At 43.5% G+C, this 23,104-nt stretch overlaps 1 protein-coding gene across 3 annotated transcripts in view; it reads right to left on the reverse strand.

Annotated features, from left to right (window-relative positions):
- The window catches only part of FAM169B (family with sequence similarity 169 member B), a 132,229-nt gene that overhangs the window by 101,749 nt on the left and 7,376 nt on the right, over positions 1-23,104 (reverse strand). For all 3 annotated transcript variants that reach the window (XR_004537005.1, XM_033920895.1, XM_033920894.1), the window contains exons 2-6: positions 12,585-12,721; positions 9,309-9,408; positions 7,963-8,048; positions 2,416-2,596; positions 637-819 (exon numbers count right to left, since the gene is read on the reverse strand). Coding sequence is in view for 2 of the 3 variants with exons in the window: in XM_033920895.1 (XP_033776786.1) it covers positions 637-819; positions 2,416-2,596; positions 7,963-8,048; positions 9,309-9,408; positions 12,585-12,721 (687 nt within the window). In the remaining variant the exon portion in view is untranslated. The remainder of the gene's footprint in view (positions 1-636; positions 820-2,415; positions 2,597-7,962; positions 8,049-9,308; positions 9,409-12,584; positions 12,722-23,104) is intronic.

Below are 23,104 nucleotides of genomic sequence, written 5' to 3' on the forward strand. Positions count from 1 at the left end.
TTGCTAGTGAAAATAAGGTTGGAAAGAGCATCCTACCATGATTGAATCTAGTTCAATAAACTGCTGCTATGAGCCAGGAACCTACTCAGCAACATTGTACCGGACAAATACACATCAACTATTCATTGACCATAAGAACCTAAGAATAGCCTTACTGGACAGACAAAGGTCTATCAAGCCCAGTAGCCCATTCTCAAGGTGGCCAATCCAGGTCCCTAGTACCTGGCCAAAACCCAAAGAGTAGCAACATTCCAGAACCCCAAAGAGTAACAAAAGATTCTGGAACCCCAAAGAGTCTCAAGATTCCAGGCAGAATTCCAAAGAATAGCAAGATTCCGGAACCCCAAAGAGTAGAAACATTCCATGCAGAATCTCAACGAATAGAAAGATTCCGGAACCCCAAAGAGTAGAAACATTCCATGCAGAATCTCAACGAATAGCAAGATTCCGGAACCCCAAAGAGTAGAAACATTCCATGCAGAATCTCAACGAATAGAAAGATTCCGGAACCCCAAAGAGTAGCAACATTCCATGCTAGCAATCCAGGGCAAGCAGTGGCTTCCCCCATGTCTTTCTCAATAACAGACTATGGACTCCCCCACCCCCACCCCCACGTCTCTGCATCACATGCCTTACCTTGGTACATAGCAGCAGAAAGAGGGCAGCTAATCCCCAAGACGCTTTCGTCCGAAAAAGATTGGCAGAAGTCCCACAGCATTCTCATGCCCAAGCCACGCTTCCTGCACTTCTTTCTGACAAATATTGTGTCCAGGACTGGAAGGAGGTAACAAAGGCTGCTGCAGTCGTCACATAGGTTACCTAAAGACACACACAAGAGAAATGGGATTTTGCACTATTGGCTGAGCAGAGTCACATTGTCAAAGTCTGAAGAAAGAAATAGTTGGAAAATTGGGTGACAGTCCTTATAAATTGCCACTACGTCAGTCAAAACAGACTGACAAGTGCCATCCAATGTCCCTTAGGGAACTGAGGGCTGGATTCTCAAAAATCCACGTTAAAAACCGACGGGGTACTGTCATAGGTGCTTTTGTAGCGATTTCAAAAACGCGAGTCATTCTCTAAAAATCGCACATGCAAATGAGGTCGGCGGATAGTAGCGAAGAAATTTACATGCGTTGAGTCAAAGTGATAAGTGATCGGCCCAGAATGGGTTACAAAGATACCTACACAAAGTCTTCAGGAACAGAGATCTACACGCTACAGTCAATAACATGCTACAGGGAGTTAAAATCACAATGAAAGAAAAGAAAAATTGGAATGGGAAGGAAAGCAAAGGTAATAAAAATTAAAAGAAAGCTAAAAAAAAAAAAAGTTCAGTTCAGTACAAGTCAATGTAAGGCAGGCAGTAGGATGCGCAGAATACAGAAGGAAAGAGGCGTGAATGTGCGTATGTGCTGGGAAAAGCAACACAACGCAATAAGCACGTGCCTTGTTTGAGCATAATATATGCTTACGTCATATGCGCGCGACACACGTGGCTGTAGCAGTTGGTTTCTGTGTGGAAATACAGCAGCGTTCGCCATCGGTCAGTATAAAAGCAGATTTTGAAGGAAAAGAGAGGAGAGGAGAAGCAAGGTTGGCTTTTAATAAACGTGCATAAAACATGCCTTTCTCTCCCCAAAACGGCTATAATTCAGGTAATCTTATAATTTGTTTTTAATGTAAACTTTTATCAGGAACCACAGCCAGAAACACATACAACAAGAGTATCATACACACGCTCAAAAAACGTGCTTTTAACACTCCCCTAAATATAAATATATATACAGTGGTACCTTGGTTTGCGAGCATAATTCGTTCCAGAAGCATCCAAAGCGCTCGTATATCAAAGTGAATTTCCCCATGGGAAATAATGGAAACTCGGGCGATTCGTTCCACATCCCAAAAATTTTAATAGAAAATACAGTACTGTATGTACTTGTATTGCAAGATCTCACTCGTTGCGAACAGTCACTACACTGCGGGTGAATTGGGCGTGATGCTTTTATTATATCCAGCCGCGCTCAGGGTGAGATGTGCCCATGTTGTGCGCTCTTGAACTGGAGGTGGATGTATTACATTCAGACACAATCAGTGATGCATGTGCATATATTGTGCGTATTTGACGTGTATGTGCTCGTACTGCAAGACAACTAAAATTTAAGAAAATGTTTTGCTCGTCTAGCTCGCTCTCCAAGGTTTGACATATAATTTAGGTGAATCATGTCATTTTTTTTATTAGCTGTTGTCCAAACACATGCCGCAAGATGCACTTTTAACAGTGCTGGCACTATACCAGCACCCCTGGACCAGTGGCTGATTTTTGTCGCCAAAAGCCGATGCCAGACTTGGAGAATGTCTCGGTGATTTTTAAGATCCCATAAACCCATTCACCTGCATCCTAGCTGCTTTTACCTTTTCTTTTGACGGTATAAAAGCCAACAGCTTGTCCAGCCTGCCAGAAGATCTTAGCATACTCCTCAGCTGAGTGGGGTACAAAGAAAGTGGATCCATCCTCACTGGGACTTCTCTCCAATGTGCCAAAAATAAGGCAGTTCAGGACAAAAAGGACAACCCTTTCTTCAAAAGAATCAACCTAGTAGACCCAGAGAGACCAAAATTTAAAGGACATAGCGGGGTCCCAAAGCTATCCCCAACAGCACACAAATTCTCACCTGTACAATGTCCTCCTACCAATATCTCTGTGCTTTTTATAAAATACATGCGTAGATCACAACTCCACTCCACCTAACCTACACCTCCAGTTTGCATGTTCAGGAGTGTGTCAGGGCCTAGGCCAGCTGGTAGAGAGTCTAGACCAGCATTTCTCAACTTCTTCAAGCTCAGTACCCCCTAAGTCTAACAAATATCAACAGAGTACCCCTGCCCAAGCTCCGCCCCCTGACCCCCCCCCCCATAATGATAGTACTAATTCATTCATTTTTCATATACACACAATATAATCTTATTAATGCATAATGGTAGCCACAAAATTAAAAAAGCACAAAGACTCATGAAATCACCAGACAACAAAGGTAGGAAAATGATTTTAGCTTCAATTTAGTGATCAAAATGTGTCGGTTTTGAGAATTTATATCCGCTGGCTCTATTTTGCACTATATTTGCCTATTTTTCTAGAGTTACTGAGGTGACATTGCATATTTTAAAGTCATCTGCCTTGACCTCTTTGAAAAACCCCCCAAATATAAATAATTAACATTTTCTCTGCATATAGAATGCTTTTTGGTTTTTTTTTTAAATTTTGTGGTTACCATTATGAATTAATTATATTGTACGTATATGAAAAACGAATGGAAGAAATTGTATTACAATTAGTACTGTTCTTATGGGGGGGGGGTCGGGGTGGAGTTTGGGCGGGGTACTTGGTTGATATTTGTTAGACTTAGGGGGTACTTGGCTTGAAGAAGTTGAAGAGCACTGATGTTAGGCGGATTCCAGTTCTCCCCTGACGCAGCAGTTGGTGAAACAAAGAATCTCAATCAGGAGAACAATATTTGCAAACACGAGGACATCATAAAAATAAACGATGGCAACGAGAGGGGTTTGAAATGTCTGGTAAACGAGCAAGTTAAACATCGTAATCTCCATCGATGGCTATACACTTACCCCCTCTTCTATTAAACAGCTCTAGCAGGTTTTAGCGCAGAGAGCCGCACTGAATGGCCCGCGCTGCTCCCGACACTTGTAGGAACTCTATGAGCGTCAGGAGCAGCGTGGCTCCCCGCGCTAGAAACTGCTCGCGCAGTTTAATAGAAGAGGCCCTTAGTCCAGCGAGCTTCCATTTTTTTTTTTTTTTTTTTGCATCGTAGGAGAAATAGCTTATGAAAAAAACTGGAAATTCGCTGGACTAACCCGCCTTTTACTAAACTGCGATAGCAGTTATTAGCGTAGGGAGTCACACTGAATGATCCATGCTGCTCCTGATGCTCATAGAGTTCCTATTACTGTCGGGAGCAGCACGGAGCATTCAGTGCGGCTCCCTGCGCTAATAACCACTATCACGATTTAACAAAAGGATGTGTGAGTGTATAGCTCTCAATGGAGACTACATTGTTTAACTTGCTTTGTTACCAAACCTTTCAAACCATCCTCATATTTTTGGGACATTTTGCACAAAAATGCCTTTATAAAAATTACTACCCATGATGCCTGGGTTTAGTAGGTAAGAAGGCGCTTATTTTGCATAGACCCTTATGTGTCTGTACAAAATTCCAGGGCAAATCTGTCATGATCTGTGTGTAGAGGATGCATGTACATGCACAGATCAATACATTTTATAGAAAACACATGTACTTGGCCATCACCCACCCCCCAGTAAAAGCATGTGTGTTCTCAGGTTTCTAGATTCAGAGTACACATCTGGACAACTGAATCCAATAATCTTACTTGAAAACTCATCTGGTGCAATAACGAAACCTAGATTGTCACAAAATATTTTTATTTAGAGATCGAAATAATGGTGGCTTAGGGGTACCTAAGAAGTAGCTGCAGATGCTAGGATAGCAGGTGAGTGCTAAGAGCGGATAGCGTAGCTGGTTTTAAGAAAGGTTTGTACAAGTTCCTTAGTCTGTTATTGAGAAAGACATGGGGGAAGCCACTGCTTGCCCTGGATCAGTAGCATGGACTGTTGCTACTTTTTGGGGTTCCGGAATCTTGCTATTCCTTGAGATTCTGCATGGAATCTTGAGACTCTTTGGGAATTCTAGAATCTTTTGTTACTCTTTGGGATTCTGGAATGTTGCTACTCTTTGGGGTTCCGGAATCTTGCTATTCTTTGGGTTATTGGTTGGGTTAGATGCGGCAAAAGCCTTTGATAAGGTTCATTGGCATTATTTGTTTCAGGTCCTGTAACATATAGGGCTCCCTGATAGTTATCTGGCACTGATCCGTACACTTTATTCAGGACCCACTGCATCCATATTGGTTAATGGGGTGCGCTCTCCTTCTTTTCAGGTGGGCAAGGGGACGCGACAGGGATGTCCATTGTCCCCACTTCTTTTTCTGTTGTACTTAGACCCCTTGCTACGTACACTTCAGAGGGATGATGAAATTGTAGGGTTGACAGAGGGTTCATCTCAGTTGCGGGTGTTGGCATTTGCGGACGATCTTAACATAGAAACATAGAAAAAGCGGCAGAAAAGGGCTATAGCCCACCAAGTCTGCCCATTCAATGTATCCCCCCCCCTGAGTTTACTCCCTTAAAGATCCCACGTGAGTATCCCATTTTCTCTTAAAATCCGTCACACTGCTGGCCTTTATCACCTGGAGTGGGAGTCTGTTCCAATGATCCACAACTCTCTCGGTGAAGAAATACTTCCTGAAGTCGCCATGAAATTTCCCTCCCCTGATTTTCAGCAGATGCCCTCTGGTGGTCGAGGATCCCATGAGCCGGAAGATATCATCTTCTGACTTGATGTGCCCCGTGATATACTTATACGTTTCAATCATATCTCCCCGTTCTCTTCTTTCCTCAAGTGAGTACATCCGCAATTTCTTTAGTCTTTCTTCATACGTGAGATCCTTGAGCCCCAAGACCATCCTGGTGGCTGTTCGCTGTACCGACTCGATTCTCAGCACGTCCTTTCGGTAGTGTGGTCTCCAAAACTGAACGCAGTACTCTAAGTGAGGCCTCACCATGGCTCTGTACAACGGCATCATAACTTCAGGTCTCCTGCTGACGAAACCTCTGCGGATACATCCCATCATTTGTCTTGCCCTGGAGGAAGCCTTCTCCACTTGATTGGCAACCTTCATGTCCTCACTAATGATCACCCCTAGGTCGCGTTCCGCCGTGGTCCTAACCAAGGTCTCACCATTTAGTACATAAGTTCTACGCGGGTTTCTCTTTCCCAGGTGCATTACCTTGCATTTTTTAGCATTGAAGCCAAGCTGCCAATGCTTCTGCTTACTTTGGGCTCTCCCCAACGTTCATTGCAGCGAGCTTTGGAACTTCTGGATGAATTTCATCTCTACTCAGGTTTAGTTCTTAATAAGCAGAAGTCCTTGGCACTGCCAACTTCACTTGAAGTGCGTCAGACATGGCAGGGAGATTTTTCTTTAACGTGGGCCCCTTCCCAATTGACGTACTTGGGGGTGGTTATCCCTCAGGACCTGGACAGGCTTTACTTTATTAATGTTTCGCCCTTCCTCCGTCGTACAGCGACTACCCTTTACAATTGGAGACTTCCCTTGTCCCTTTCTGGCCGAATTGCCCTATACAATATGATGATATTACCACAATGGTTATATGTATTGCAAATGCTGCCTATTATGCTAACACCAACACACTTAACACAACACAGCTCTCACCTTTCCGCATACTTGTGGCAGGGGAAACGGGCTAGGATAGCGTTGTCCAAGTTGATGTTGCCAAGGACTCAGGGGGGGTTGGGTCTGCTAAGTGTTTCAAGATTTAACCTTGCATGTCAACTAAGGCATATCCATGACTGGTTTTGTAATTCTACCTGTTTTTCTTTGCCTGAGAATGAATGTTTCTCTTTTAGACCTTATCACTTCAGCTATCTTTTACATGCTCGCCATTTACCTGATTTGCCATTGTTACAGTCTCACCCCTTTTTGCCTGTCATGCGTAAGGCTTGGAAAATGTTGTGTAGGTTGTTGAAAATTTCCCCCAGTGCAACACCTTGCCTCCCCGTTGCTGGTAACGCAGAATTCTTACCTGGCTTGGACTCTGCAGTTTTCCGGCGTTGGACCTCTGTGGGTCTCCACTACATATCCCAAGTGGTCCGGGATACGGGTCTTCCCGCCTCTTTTGCTGAACTACAGACTCAGTTCCATCTTTCCCCTGTGGACTGGTTTGCTTACCGACAGCTTCAACATTATTTGCAGACTTTGACCCCAGTGCCATTGAGAGAGGATGTTCAAAACAGTTTACGGGAAGCTCTTTGTCTTACTGCACAGGATCCTATACAGTTGAAAATTTATCATAGGTTCTTATAGGACCTTTCCGGAGAACTGGACTTTCTTACCCTAGCCCAGAAATGGTCGGCTGACCTTCAAGTGCCTATCTCTGATGATATGCTACGTAGGGGCATTCGTTTGGGGAATGATCCTACACTGTCCTCGGTGGAGAAGAAGCGTAATTACAAGTTCTTGTTGCGAGCTTTCTATCCACCTAAGAGAGCTCAGGTAATGGGGATCAGCACGGGACATTGTTGTGGAAAATGCGCACACCCTATGGTATCTTTTGGACACATGTTTTGGACTTGCCCTTTGGTATCTGCATTCTGGTTACGATTGGTGTCTATGGTGGCTCAGCTTTGGGGATGTTCCTGGAGGATGCACCCCAGTTTTCTTTTCACTTTACAAATCCGTTTTCATCCACCTAGACCGGGGTGTGCGATTTTCATTAGGAAGACTGTACTTATGGGCAGGAAATGTATTCTTACACAGTGGCTTTCACCTCAACCACCTTCTATTCAACAGTGGAGAACATTAATGTTACAGCAAATGTTACTGGAACGAAAAGACATTGTGGACATGGCAGCAAAGAGGGGTCGGTTGTTCCGTCAATGCTGGTACCCTTTTAGTTTGACCTTTACTTCTTCTGTCCAACGACAACTTTGGGATGTATGACTTGAGTATTACCCCTATGTTGACAGTTTTCACTTGGGAATGTTTGCTTCCGCTGCTGCTGCCCAGATGGGGTTGGGGGGGGGTAATTAGGAGGATTTGGGGTGGTCTTGTGGCTTAACAAAATACTCTTGACTTCTGTATCCTTTGTGTTGAACTACTGGTTTAATAAACATTACTTTAAATAAAATCATTTATTAGAAAAAAAAAACCAAATACAGTGGAACCTTGGTTTATAAGCATAATTCGTTCCAGAAGCATGCTCGTAAACCAAAATACTTGTTTGTGCATTCTACCAATTGCCGTCATACCAATTGTTGTTCTACGCCATTGTTGTTCTCCCCTCACCTGTATCACTCCTTCACGGGAAGGGTCAGATGTCTTCAAAATATCTTCCGTGCCCCACCATGAGTTCTTGACATACGCTGCCAAAACTGAAAAACAGCAACAGAAAAAGAACCACTAATCTCAAAACATGCGTAGAGATGCTTATTAAAACCTAAAACTAGGAATGCAGCTCTGAACCTTGAAGGGCTGGCATCGGAGAGATTGCGATGGGGGGCGGGGGCCTACTAGTGTTTTTAAGCTGGGACCACTTTGGGTTCTAATGAGCTGAAGAAGAGCTGCCAAATATCTTTCTACGTGAGGCCACAACGCTGCTGACCAGTTATGTATCAATGACATCCACCTTCAAACTTCACTGGTAGGTGTCGGCAAAACGCGTCGGAACCCCAAAGCAGCATTTCTACACTAGTAATTAACAACAGATAAGTGCTCCATCCTACCTTTTTTTTCCCAAAATAATTGAAGATTTGCATTTATTTACTGAACAAGTGCAATGATTGAGAGTTTGGTCACAGCCTTGACTACGTCGGGTGACAAATTAAGAGCATCTCTGAACTTGAAGTGGGCAATTATCACCTATTTTTCCCTTGTGTTTGTTCTATATGAGAGAAACATCTTGGCAATTTTATATTAAGTTCCAACACCTATCTGACATTTAGAAAATTGTGAAAAACACACTTGTTTGGTCAAATTTTTTAACTAATGGATTGTAAATCACTGTGAACATCCAGTATCTTTACTCTGTAAACCGCCCAGAACTGAGAGGTAGCTGCGGTTTACAAGTTCTGAACACGTGTGGTATTTTTATTTTATTTATTTATTCATTCAATTTTCTATACCGTTCTCCCAGGGGAATTCAGAACGGTTTATTCAGGTACTTAAGCATTTTTCCCTCTCTGTCCCGGTGGGCTCACAATCTATCTAATTTACTTGGGGGAACGGAGGGATTAAGTGACTTGCCCAGGGTCACAAGGAGCAGTGTAGGGTTTGAACCCACAACCTCAGGGTGCTGAGGCTGTAGCTTTAACCACTACGCCACACTCTCCCCTATCAGAAGCAGGATGTTTTACAAACCAGTTCTTCAATAAGTACAAAACTCTCTGCACCTCACACAAGTCGCTCAGTTCAGATCACTAGACAGAAAAGGTCAAATCACCCAATCAGATTAGCTGGCATGACCTCTCCACTATGCACACAGTGATCCTACGCAGGATCTGAAGGTTAAAATGCAGCCTTGTCCCTGCCGAAAGAACATTCCAGTCATTTGTTATGTCAACTCGAGATGGTTAGAACAATGAAAGGCAGGCATGCATGAACAAGGCACCGTAATCATATTAACAAGTGCTAACCTTTAGCTTTATCCTTGGGATTTACTAAAACCAAAATTCTGTGCTCGGAGTCCTCTTGATACAAAGGTAGGCGAGAAATATTGGATTCTTCAATTTTAACCTGAAAAATATATATCATAATCTTTCAGCATGCACCAGACCCATGAAATTTGGTGATTTCCGACTAGGGCTTTGGAGTCACTACCCCAAACCCTTAAACTTTGACTCCTACTAAGTATACCGTAGATATGTCTTTATGTACAAAATTGAGACCAATAGACTACAAAATATATTTTATTTGAAATCTGAACAAAGAACCTGAACAAACAGTGCTGTTGCGTGACTGGCACACGATCGGCAGCCGTTTCTTAGGCGGACACTGATACTGGCACCATTTGTAGAATCCGGGCCTAAATCCCTTGAAGCAGTGGTCCCCAACCCTGTCTTAGAGGACCACCAGGCCAATCGGGTTTTCAGGCTAGCCCTAATGAATATGCATGGAGCAGATTTGCAGGCCTGTCACTTCCATTATATGCAAATCTCTCTCATGCATATTCATTAGGGCTAGCCTGAAAAGCCGATTGGCCTGGTGGTCCTCCAGGACAGGGTTGGGGACCACTGCCTTCCCGCCATGACCGATAGATTACAAAGAAATGTATATTGGTACCAGATCCTGGTATGCAGTGGCGTAGCGAGGGTAAGTGGCGCCCTCATCTCTGCTTCCCTCCCCCCATCCCTGTCAGCCAGCCACACTTGTGCCCTCCTTTCCCACCCCTGGACCTCTAAATCTTTGCCTGCGCGAGCAGCTTTTCCAGCCTGCTGCTTGCGCTGGCGTTCCCTCGGATGTCACTTCTGGGCTCTGCAACCTGGAACTAATTTCAGAGGGAGCCAGCGGGATAGAATAGCTGTAAAGAGGTATGTGGGGGGTGGGGAAGGGCATGGGGAGGCAGGGGTGGTCCTGTAAATTGTACATTACGTATATTGGTATTAGATCCCTAGTGCGGGTCAAGTTAGAATAATAACTTGCATTGATAAAAAGTTGCACTCTAAGGAAAACTATAGCAAACTGTAACCTATAAACTGTATATTATGTATCGAGTTAGGATAAAAACTTGTATCGTAAACTTGTACTGTAATAATGGGATGTCGTAACCTGTAATCTGTATTTTATATATGTTTAACATACAACTCGTTCTGATCTCTTTGGGAAATGATTGCTTTTGAATATTTGTAAGTTCAAAGTGCTTTCCTTGATTGTTATATGTTCAGCTACATGTGTATTGCACTGTCAATATTTGAAAATCAATAAAGATTTATTTAAAAAAAAAAAAAAAAATGAATTAAATAAATGTGCACTAAGCTCGTATTCAGAGCACTCTCTACAGAACGCTATCTTAGCACGCATCATCCTGGCACCTAACTCTGGGAATCCCACAGTGCCCACCAAGGTTACTTTTATTGTCCGCTTAAGACTTGACCATCAAAGCGGATCACATTCAATAATGTTCAATAAAGACAAAAGAAACAAGGCCGCCATGTTCCACAAACCCTGAGGGGACAGAAGTCACACAGTTCCTAAAATTAATCCGATTCGCATATTAAAAGCTAAGTGAAATAAATGCGTCTTCAACATAAGCTTAAACTTGGAGAGAGTGCCACCGTTCTCATCTGCTTTCGTAGGCTTAAAGCTTGCTTCAAGTGCTTTTGCTTTGCTGAGGGTAGGACGTGAAACGGTGTGGTGGCCGTGTTAGTCCACTTTGGTTTGGCTTGTTGGTTTATATCACCGCCCTCGCCCAGGGCAGATTACAAACATACAAAAATATAAAATTACAAACCAAAATACATACCAGATCGACAATAAATACACCCACAAAACAGAGCAGAAATACAAACAATAAAATGCATAGGCGACCGGCACTTTGCTGTCATCATCTCTTCCTCATTAACCGCACAGTCTCATACCCTGTATTTCATCTGGCAAAAAAGATGCCGTTTAAGCAGTCTTTTAAAATTATCTGTTCTGTTGCCGACGAATGTACTCAGGGAGACTATCCCTAGACATTGTTAGCCTCAGCTCTTTTACAGAAGGAATTTGCAGATCGAAGGTAGTATAAAAAAATAAAACAAAAAACAAAGGAAATAAGGTGATACCTTTTTTATTGGACTAACTGCATTGAGTTCGTCCACTAAAAAAGGTTATCACCTTATTTCCTTTGTTTTTTAATTTCTTTATACTACCTGAGGTTAGTACTTGAACTATTGTGGCTTTGGCGGTAAATTAGAATAAAATTATTATTATTATTACAAAAGGGTACTCTACTCTCTAGAGGAGCGCAGGGAGAGGGGTGACATGATTGAGACATTTAAGTACGTCACAGGTCGTGTCGAGGTGGAAAACGACATATTCTTTCCCAAGGGACCCTCAGTCACAAGGGGGCACCCGCTCAAACTCAGAGGAGGGAAATTTAGTGGTGACACCAGGAAGTATTTCTTCACAGAAAGGGTGGTAGATCACTGGAACAAACTTCCGGTGCAGGTGATCAAGACCACCAGCGTGCTCGACTTTAAGAATAAATGGGACATCCACGTGGGATCCCTACGTGGGTCGAGCAGCACTCAGACTTAATAGGGTGGGTCAGTAGAGTGGGCAGACTTGATGGGCTGTAGCCCTTTTCTGCCGTCACCTTTCTATGTTTCTATAGTACATTTGTCCTCTAGAGGGCACTATGGTATAGTACAAGATGCTCCTTTCCCCTTCAATCAGCGTAAGTTAATGCTGACTCTCTAAAAGGACCACAGTTAACCCAAGGCAGAGGGCATATGCCCAAGTGATAGCTCCTCTGGAAAGCAAAGCAAAAGCGAGCAAGAAAAAAAAACAACCCTTTGGTAATGATATAAATCATCTTCATCACTGTTTATCCTTTGCATTTATATGAGAGCTCAAAGCCAACCAATTTAGGATTACAAAAACAATGAATACACTGAACTGCAGGAAATTTTTTTCCACTCAGAGAATAGTGAAGCTCTGGAGCACATTGCCAGAGAATGTGTTAACAGTGGTTAACGTAGATGGGTTTAAAAAAAAAGGTTTGGACAAGTTCCTGGAGGAAAAGTTCATAGTCTGCTATTGAGACAGGCATAGGGGAAGCCAATGCTTTGATGGCATGGATTGTTGCTACTATTTGGGCTTCTGCCAGGTACAGTACTTGTGACCTGGATTGGCCGCTGTGGCAACAGGAGACTGGTCTAGATGAACCATTGGTCTGACCCAGTATGACTAGTTTATGTTCTTCTTACTTTTTCTTCATCGGAAATGGAGAATATCTCAGTGGAAGATTCCCTTTGCTGGACAAGTTTTGAATAGTAGGCATTTGTTGCCACCCAAAAACCACTGGCACCTTCCTGTGCGGAAACATCTACTGGATACGGTGGTCCTGGAAGCAGAAAGCACACAGGGTAAAGATGAGATAAATAAGAGCCTCGAGCCACAGACATTAGGTTTAGAAAGATTGCAAGACACTGCCTTAGATTGTAAACCCGCTAAAGACAGGAAAATGTAACTCGCCTTAAGCTATAACAGAAAAGGGTATGAGCCAAATAATTTTTTTTTTTTTAAGTTAGGCATGTTTGCAAGCTACATTCTCAGTCAGGCATGCGACTGTTCATCCCGTCTACCAGGACTTCCTTCCTCCAGAGAATGAACATTACCTAGAAAGGTGCTACAGATATTTATTTACTTTTAAAATTTCTAGACCGCTTAAACCTAAGCGCCTTCCATACAAAAGACGCAGAATATTTAATCATACAATATATTGCGCATATTGGGGTCCTTTTACTAAGGTGCGGTAACCGATCTAGCGTGTACTAACGAATAGCATGCGCTAAATGCTAACGTGTCCATTATAGTCTATGGACGCGTTAGCATTTAGCGTGTGCTAAATCGGTTATCGCACCTTAGTAAAAGGACCCCCAATGTTTCTTATAACATTTAAAATCTAAAAACCTAATGAACGTAAAATCAAACTAAAAATCCCTTCACGCCACACATGAACACAACACTCCGAGCAAAGTGCAAGAGGGCAAAACCGTCAAAGTCCTCTTCACTCTGTAGCAACGCTGAGTCATTCTTCAATGTGATTTCATAAAAAGGCATCAACAAATAATTGTGTTTCAGCATTTTTTTTTAATTGCAGACGATCCCGTACAAACCCTCAGGATTCCAGGGAGAGAATTCCAATGGATCGAAAAGTGGGAAAATCTGTCTGTTTAGTCAATCCACTGAAAGAAATTGAGGAATTGAGTGCGTGCAGGTACACAACCTCTTATCTGAAATCCTTGGCACCAGACACGTTTCGAAAGGATAGTCAGTGAAAGTATGGCACAGCTTATCAGTGCTAGCTGGTCAATATTGCTCATTTTCTCACTATTACCCGAGGGGAATCACCAGACATGACCTTTGGCGTGCAGACGACCTACATGAAAGAGTTTCCAGTTTTCAGAATTCCAGATAAGAGATTGTGAACCTGTATTTGAGCCTGGCTAAGATCCTTTTTCCAAGATTACTGTTGCCTTACATAATGAAAACGAAATAATTTAAGGTCAACTGGAAGGTAGAATCTAACTTTGCTCAATCCTTTCCCCATTAATTTTCAACATTTTCCTTAGCCCCCCCCTTGTTGCTATTCTGCAGAATTGTAACATGTGATCCCATATATACAAAGACTGCAAAACCCGAGGGAACAGTACAGTTTAGGGGGTGATGAACTTATGTGCACAACGGAAGAGCGGGACTTGGGTGTGACTGTATGTGGTGAGGTGGCCAAACAAGTTGAAAAGGTGATGATGAAAGCTAGAAGGATGCTAGGGTGGATAGGAAAAAGGAGGTTTTGATGAGACCTCATTTAGAATATTGTGTATAATTTTGGAGGTCGCACCTTCAAAAAGAATGGAGTCGGTCCAATGGAAGGCTACTAAAATGGTATGTGGTCTTCATGATAAGGTATATGAGGACAGACTTAAAGATCTCAATATGTATACTTTGGAGGAAAGGTGGGAAAGGGGAGATATGATAGAGATGTTTAAATGCCTACGTGGCGTAAATGCGCCTAAGTCGAGTCTCTTTCATTTGAAAGGAAGCTCTGGAATGAGAGGGCTTTGGATGAAGTTAAGAGGCGATAGGCTCCGGAGTAATCTGTCTGAATTCAAGAAAGTGTGGGATCTCTTAAGAGAGAGGAAGAGCAGCGACTTAGAGGAGATATGATAGAAACCTTCAAGATCATGAAGGGCATAGAAAAAGTGGACAGGGACAGATTTTTCAAATTATGGGGAACCACAAGTACAAGGGGGCACTCAGAGAAATTGAGAGGGGAAAGGTTTAGAACAAATGCCAGGAAGTTCTTTTTCACCCAGAGGGTGGTGGATACATGGAACGCGCTACCGGAGGATGTGATAGGCAGAAGCACGCTACAGGGCTTCAAGGAGGGTCTGGACAGGTACCTGGAGGACAAAGGGATTGAGGGGTACAGATAGGAGTAGAGGTAGGTTATAGGGATAGGATTAGAGGTAATTTATAAAATTAGTCAGAGACCGCTGTTCAGGCAATAGGCCTGATGGGCCGCCGCGGGAGCGGACCGCTGGGCAAGATGGACCTCTGGTCTGCCTCAGCGGAGGCAACTTCTTATGTTCTTAAGAGATGATGGTTACTGCGGATGGGCAGACCGGATGGGTCATTTGGCCTTTATCTGCCATCATGTTTCTATGTCTATGTCAAAAGACGGAAAACAGAGAGTAGGGCTAAATGTCCAATATTCTCAATGGAGAAGGGTAAATAGTGGGGTTCCTGGGCATCTATGCTGGGATTACTGCTTTTTAAACTGAACTAAGCTAAACCTTAGGCTTATTTGATTTGATTTCTTATATACCGCTATACCGTGAGGTTCAAAGCGGTTTACAATGAAGATAGATTAAATATAGCGCATCTTTTCTATGACGGAGAAAACCGTTCTTGCTTCTTAAGCAATGGGTGCTGTCTTTCTATTACGCTATCCGCGTAAATGTGTTATAGTCTTGTAACTACATATTCTTCAAACCTTCGCAGTTATCAGGATTTCTTACCATGAAACGTCTTGAAGGGGAAATAGTAACAACAACCTAAAACCCCAAAATGCTCTTGTAATCACTATCGGCTGACCGCCTTTTCTGTATTAGGATGCGAGTCCTTTTTTCTTTGACTGTTTTGTTATTCACTCGTTAGAATCTTGGATCCTTTATTTGGGACTTTAGTACTGATTAAGTGAATAATTTCCCCTTTTAATTTAATTCTTTTGGCAGGATTACTGACTATCTTACTCAATTTTCTGTACAAGAAGTGTATTTCTTGATCATTTGTTTAAATATAAATAATTTTTTTTTTAAAAGGAGGATCCCCCATCTCGTTCCATATTCACTACACCTTTGCAAACCACTAGGCAGCAGCCACCACCGTGTTTCCTGCAACATGGTTTTAATATAGCCACAAAGGCAGGAGGATACAGATGATTAATTAACACTGCTATCATTAATGCTGTTACTATCAGATGTACATTGCAATATTCTTTGCTGTAAACCGCCTAGAAGTCGCAAGATTGTTGGCGGTATATAAGAATAAAGTTATTATTATTATTATCTGTCTCCATCAGAAAATATCAGGCTTCCTATGAACAATAAAGTCAACCAAAGCTAAAATCTTATTTACTACGGCTATTTCTCACAGATGTAGCGTAGATCAAAAAGAATTGCATATTAGCAGAAGTATTTGACATACGACAAGTATGAATGTCTGATGCACGGTAAATGTAGCTCAGTTAAAACTTGCCCAGGCTGAAAAACCTTAACATAGGCGAAATAGGTCCATAGTGGCCTCTACCAATAAGATAATTCCTAAACTGTATCCACATCGCCACTCAGTGGCAAAAAGACAAGCAATGAACGAGTCTACTTCTCTCCCTGCGCACTACGAAACACCTTCGACATGCTCCTTCTTCAACACATCCAGTGCAAGCACCAGCGACATCTACTCGGCCTTCTTCGTGGCCTAGGCTGCGGCTGGCTAAGTCCCAGCCAACAGGCAGAATTGCTCATCCCGTGTGTCACGAGGACTATGGTGCGGCAGGTGCTTCTCCTTCCCGTGGCAATATCATGTCCCTGTCTTCTGATTTCAGACCCAACTGCTGAGCCTGGCCAGAGAAACCGTCTTCTAGCAGAATCAGAACTCACAAAGTTCCTGCTGTGACCCAAGAAAGGCTCGCTAGGACTCCAATCAAGCTTTTTTATTTATGGACCTTTCCCTGTCGAATATTTTGCTGAAGGAATTAAGACAGAGCCAGATTTAATGTCCTCCTGCAGTGCCTTAATACTTGGCCTTTAGGATTGAAAAGATTGAACTTTCTAACTCTATCAAGTTCCTGGTCTGAACTAGGAAACCTTTACAAACATAAGAAGTGACATATTGGGACAGACCGAAGGTCCATCAGTGGCCAACCCAGGTCCCAAGAATGCTGCTTAACCTAGGAATCAGCAGTGGCCTATGAACTTCTCTTTTAGGAAATTATCCAAGCCTCTTTTAAACCCTGCTAAGCTAACTGATTTCACCACATTCTCCGGCAATGAATTCCAGAGTTTAATTACATGTTGTGTGAAGAAATAGTTTCTCTGGTTTGTTTTAAATCTACTGCTTAGTAGCTTCATCACATGCCCTCTAGTCCTAGTATTTTTGGAGTGAACAAGCGATTCACATCTACCCTTTCCCCTTCATTCATTATTTTATAGATCTCTATCAAATCACCCCTGAGCCGTCTCTTCTCCAAGCTGAAGAACCCTAGCTGCTTTAGCCTTTCCCCGTCCCTTTCATCACCCTTCTCTGCACCTTTTCAAATTCCGGCAACCAGAATTGCACACAGTATTCGAGGTGCGGCCGTACCATAGAACGATACAAGGGCATTATAACATTTTCATCTTTGTTTTCTGGCTCCTTTCCTGATAATTCCTTATGTTTTATTTGCTTTCTTAGCCACCGCTGCACATTGACACCTAGATCCTTTTCCTGGTAGTCACTCCATATATCAGTAAGTAAAAAAACTGAAACAAATGCACACCTATCCTTTATCACTGTTCTGAATCCACTTCAGATAAACTGGTTCTGCTACGTCTTCTGGACCTGTCAGAGTGGGGGTGATGGGACTGTGTTATGGGGAGATCCCTACTGTATATATGAATTAATTTCAAAAACAGGCTTTGTTAGTACTATGGCGGCGTGTCTTCCTTTCATGAACAAAAATGTTCTAGTTCTAATTTTATCCCACTGGATCCATGAAGATGCAATTCTGATTTCCTCAACCTATCAGTAATTAAAAAAAAAACAAAACCCTTAGGAGAAAGGAGAGAGAGTCTGACTTTTGTGAACATTAACACCATGAAGATGGATTCTGTGAAGAACGTTCTCAAGAGAAAAGTCTTTGTACTGTGGCTGGAAGATAAGCTAAGGTGAACGCCCTTCTCGCACTACACACCCGTTAAGAGACACAGAATCCGAAGATGTAAGGCAAACCTCTCTTCTCTCCCCCATGCCCCATCCATTCAGGTCACACAATCCACAGGCATGAAAGGGGACTCAAAACACTCCATGATGAAAACCAAATACTCTGGGGTATTATTTCAGAATTCAAGAATTTCCTGAGAGGCTGCACTTAATAAAAACCTGCTTTTTTTTTTTCAAGAGAGGGCTGGTTTCTGTCCAGTGCTTGTAGAAAACATTTGGTCGGGATGCTCTGTGGCAGTCAGTGCAGGGCTCGGGACACTAATATCTTTGATCCCACTTGAATTAGAAAAAGACCTCTGGGCCCTGAAATGTTACAACAAACCTCGGGTTTTATCCGGCAAGGCTAATACGAGCTAGTCATTTCTTGCAAAAGGCTTTGTCGGTTCTAGCCAGAAGATGAAAGATGCTGGGAGAGAGGGTGAGTTCCCACCAAGGGTTAAAAATTAAACTTCTTTAAAGGGGCCTCACTGCAGCAGCAGTGAAAGGTACCACAGCCCCAGCACAGCGTAAATTTAGAAGCCTACTGGGTGGTGAGAATTCCAGACATTCCAGCGCTCAGTATTACTGAGGGGCTGACGGGGGCAGCCATCTTAAGTAGTCAAAGCTGGTAAACAAGGTCATTACATCACCCCAAAGCCTGATCCTCCAGCCACCGCAAGAGGCCCAGTAGGGTAGGGATCGCTCTTGTATGGTGCAATTTCCACGACGAACTGCTTAGGACAAGGGGTCGGAGCAGGGGGAAGGGAGGGCGATGCAAAATCTTAACCAACAGATGTTGACAGACTGTGGAGGGATTAAACAATCTCCTTCTATGTCCAAATGAAGAGTCTGTCTTCTGGACGGTTGTGCAACTTACAGTTTTATTTAGGTTTGGAATGGATGGTGGGGAGAGCTGTGGGTCCGTTTTTGTGCTCAACACAGAATAGGACAAGCTGGATCTTGTCAGACTGCATCCGAAACACAGGAATCTTGGCCGGTGGCATCATGGTTCTACCCCTGAGCCGACTGTTAATTGCACAAAACTGTACAGTGGATTCTGCAGCAATCAAGCTGAGCTCTTAATTTAGTAAAGCCAAGCTAGGTCAAGGGTTTGACTCACTCTCTGGAGCTGTTTATTAGCTGGACTTTTCAATGCAATAAAAGCCCTTGCTCTGAACATTGATCCTTCCGACAGAACGGGATTCTTGAGTGAACTTTCCCAGATTGCAGATTTCGTTACAATCACGGTGTCTTTGCTCTCAAAGGTCTCTTTCTTGGTTCTCCCACAGTAGCAGGGTAAATCAGAGCAGGAAGTGAGCCAGGACCTTTAGATCTTTATTAAATACAGGTCTTATTGATTGTCACTTTCATTTTACTCACTGCTTCTGGTCTGCTCTCTGCTCTTCCTTTATCTCGCCATGCAGTCAATGGGAATTCACTTCTGGAGAATGACACAGAGATGGGGACTAACTTTGTCCCCGTGTCATTCTCTAAAATCCTGTAAAAGTTAACACATCTTAGACAATTGGCAACTGAATTCAATGATTTTTAAAAAAACTGCAGAAACTGCGTTTGGATTTCAATGATGTACTGTTAATTGACATCATTTGTGTCTTGTCTGTCTTTGATGCACATCAAGAGTCTTGTCTGCTAATCAGATTCCTTCCATCTGCAACATCCTTCCATCATACGTAGGCCCAGCTGCTCAAATATCAAGGAACATTCCCAATATTTAATAGACACTTATTTTCCTGTTCATCCACTACATAGTGTAGGTTCTCTTCTACCCCATGTCTAAAAAACAGATTTTACGATTGTAAAATCTGAACCTATGGCCCCGCCCCCAGGCGTGCCCAGTTCTACCCAGCCCCGCCCCTTTCTGCCCAAGTCATGCCCAATTCTGCCAAAGCCCCACCCCTTCAACTTCTTCTCGTGCTCGGAGCTGCATCAGGAGGTGTAATGCGATGATGTCATACGCATACCTCGTCAAACCTCTTCGCACGATAAATCAGCCTGGCTGCACCACTAAGACATATGGTGATCGCCATTTTTAAAGTGGATCATCAAGAAAAAGCTTTTTATGGGGAAAAAAAATGTAGGGTTGTTTACTAAAGCTCCTTTGAAAGGTCTCATTACAGCTTTCTCCAGGCCCAATAGAGCTTATTTGAAACCAAGGCTCATTTCTAGCTCCAGGAGCTGCAACTCTCTGGGAATTCATCCTCCTATTAGAGCCGCGAATACTGGCTCTCAGCATCCCCCAAAACCAGCTCACCCAGTGAGAGACCCGAGTCTGGAATCAAGCCCAGGTCCTTCTAGCACTGAACAGCCCCACAAATCTAGCCGGAACAAAACAAGCCGAGGGTTCTGCAGCTTTCTCGCACAACTCCAATAAAAGAGTGACAAGCACCACATGTTCCAACTAAAACTCCACACTTCCAGAGACCAAATCAAAGGTAACACCTTTCAAGAGCTCTTTAATTAATACTGCACTTACTCCCTCCCCCCTTTTACGAAACCATGATAGCGGTTATTAGCGCAGGGAGCTGCTCCCAACGCTCATAGAGCATTCAGCGCAGCTCCCTGCGCTAATAACCGCTATCGTGGTTTAGTAAAAGGGGGGAGGGTAGATTCCTAGACGCCACTTTTGTTCTTGACCTGTTTTGTATTTCAGTTCCTGCCTGACAGGGCAATTATTGCTTCTGCTAATCAACTAATTACCTCTGTCATTAATCAGCTACCCACTACCACACATACCTGTGGTACCGTACACAAAGTATGGAGGGAAATAAAAATAAGATATCGCACGCAAAAAAAATCCCTGTATCGCCACAATTTTCTGTTTTCAGAATTCTTCTCCGAAGTGTTGGGTTCACATATGTATATTGGGAGAATTCAGCGATGTCACAATTGCAAAACCACAGTCTCACCATCTTTACAATCAATGACTCAGCACTAGATTCTATATATGGCACAAAGACAAGGAACGTTATTCTATAAACGGTGCTCAGTTAGGCGCCTATAATGTAGACTTTCAAAATCCTAGCCTGCATTACATGTACCTAGGCCTGGATTCTGTAACCTGCACTGAGCTCGGTGTCCGCCGATCGAGTGTCAATCACGCAACGGTGCCGGGCACAGAATCGAGCCTCTGGCAAAGGCAGGCACTGGAAATTTAGGCCAGGGTTTTCCTGGCCTACATTTCCATCGCCTACCTATGATATGAATCGGGCCTCCATAGGCACTTTAGGCCGCCTAATGCTGCCTCCGGTGTTAGCCACGCCCACAGTGGCATTAGGCGGTCTGAAGCACGCTAAGGAGGCGCGATTCTGGTGCCAATATTTTAGGTCCCTTGAAATTCAGTTACAAATGTTGTTTCAACGGCGGTTTTTTTTCCTGAGTTTGGATTCCTACCGCCATTGAAGTTAATTGAAATTTTTTTTTTTTTTTTTAATTAACCGATTAAAAGTTCAGCACACAATTCCGCGCTAAGCCTAGCGACGCTTAAGTCAGGCGCCCTCCAACACCTGCCTGAAAAGTAGGTGTGGTTAGAGGTGGAGAATAGGCGTGGCAAACTTAGGCGCCACTAGGCATGATTCTAGAAGCAGCACCTAGAGGTTGATTGACAACCATGCGGTCCAGGGCCTAAACGTTAGGCGCTGCGTGCATTAGGGCTTAATGACCTTTAGTAAAAGGGGCCTCAAATGTGTAACAATGATTTTCTTTCCTTCACTGATCTATTTTAAAAAATTTAGGGACCCTTTTACTAAGCTGCGCTAAATAGCTGCCAGCACGGGTCTTTCCTGTGTGCTGAGGCCTCTTTTAGTGTGGCGGTAAAATGACCCCAATTTCCCATGCGCACCGCCATCAGTGCATGAGCAATTACCGACACCTAAGTGGTTAGGGCTCATGTGCTAATCACAGGCCAATTGGTTTAGCTTGCAGCGATGTAATTGCAGTAATCGATTAGGGCCTGATTCCAGTCTCAGCGGCTGCCTAAGAAGCAGCCGAGAATCGTGTACCGACATCCTATGCAGAATCGCATCTGCCCTAACAGATGCCTAACCCCTTGATTCTCTAACTGGCCCCCATGTCACGGGTGCCAGTTAGACAATCGCGCCTTAGCCTGATCATAAGGATAGGCAGCTGAGCCGCCTATCCTTATCTAGTGATCCTTTACCATCAGGGAATCCCCAATCAGCTGAGCCAGCAGGAGTCCCCGAAACCGCGGTTTAGGAGAGTCCTGACAGCTCAGCTGATCAGAGGGAAAATACTCCTGCCGCGATCAGCTGAGCAGCTGCAGCAGAGGACGTTTCCTGCTGCCAGCCGTCCCCGAACCCACAACACTCCCCCAAACGCCAACACCCCCTGATCTCCCATGATGATGCTGATGAGTTTGGGAATGTACCAGGGGCTGCTAAAAAGATGGGAATGACGTGATACCATGGAACGTACAAGTTTTTCCACATATTCGCCCCTAAGTTCAACACACTTGGCACATCATATTTGAAGTTTCTGTATTCTTCCAAACAATACACTGATGTCTGGTCACTGAACTACTGCTCCAATGCTGCTATCACCTCCGATTCACTCCAAAATTGTCGCCCTTTCAAACTCTTTTTAAGGCTCAGAAACAGAAAATAGTCAGATGGAGCAAGATCTGGTGAGTAGGGTGGATGGTCTATGCACTGAAACCCCAACTGTGTCAAAGCATCCATCATTTTACCAGCCTTATGAGCAGGTGCATTGTCTTGCAAAAAGAGACTCTTTTCTGCAGCTTCCCTCTCCTTTTTTTTTTCCAATGCCTCCTTTAATTGGCACAACGAGTTACAATAGTATTCTGCATTAATTGTTTGGCCCCTTAGAAGATAGTCAGTCATTACAACACCTTCCTAATCCCAAAACACTGTGACCTGACTTTTGGGACTTGAATTTCCCTGGCCTTGAAGAACCTGGGTGCCGCCATTATTTTTCTGTCTCCTGGTATAACCATGTTTCATCAACAGTAACTAGTCATTCCAAAAGGTTGGCACCAGCTTGCTGAAAATGCTGCAAAATCAACTTGGAAGTGTCCACCCCATGTCGCTTCTCGTCAGCATTCAAACATTTGGGCACCCACTTGGCTGACAGCTTCTGCAGACCCAGCTGCTTGTGGATTATGCGCCCAACACGTTCCTCAGATATCTGTAGTGTCTCAGCAATTGTTTTAGCCGATATTTGCCGATCTGCCAAAATCAAGTCAGGTGGTTGTCACCATTTGAAGCCT

The sequence above is a fragment of the Geotrypetes seraphini genome, chromosome 14 (assembly GCF_902459505.1).
Source record: "Geotrypetes seraphini chromosome 14, aGeoSer1.1, whole genome shotgun sequence".
NCBI lineage: Eukaryota > Metazoa > Chordata > Amphibia > Gymnophiona > Dermophiidae > Geotrypetes > Geotrypetes seraphini.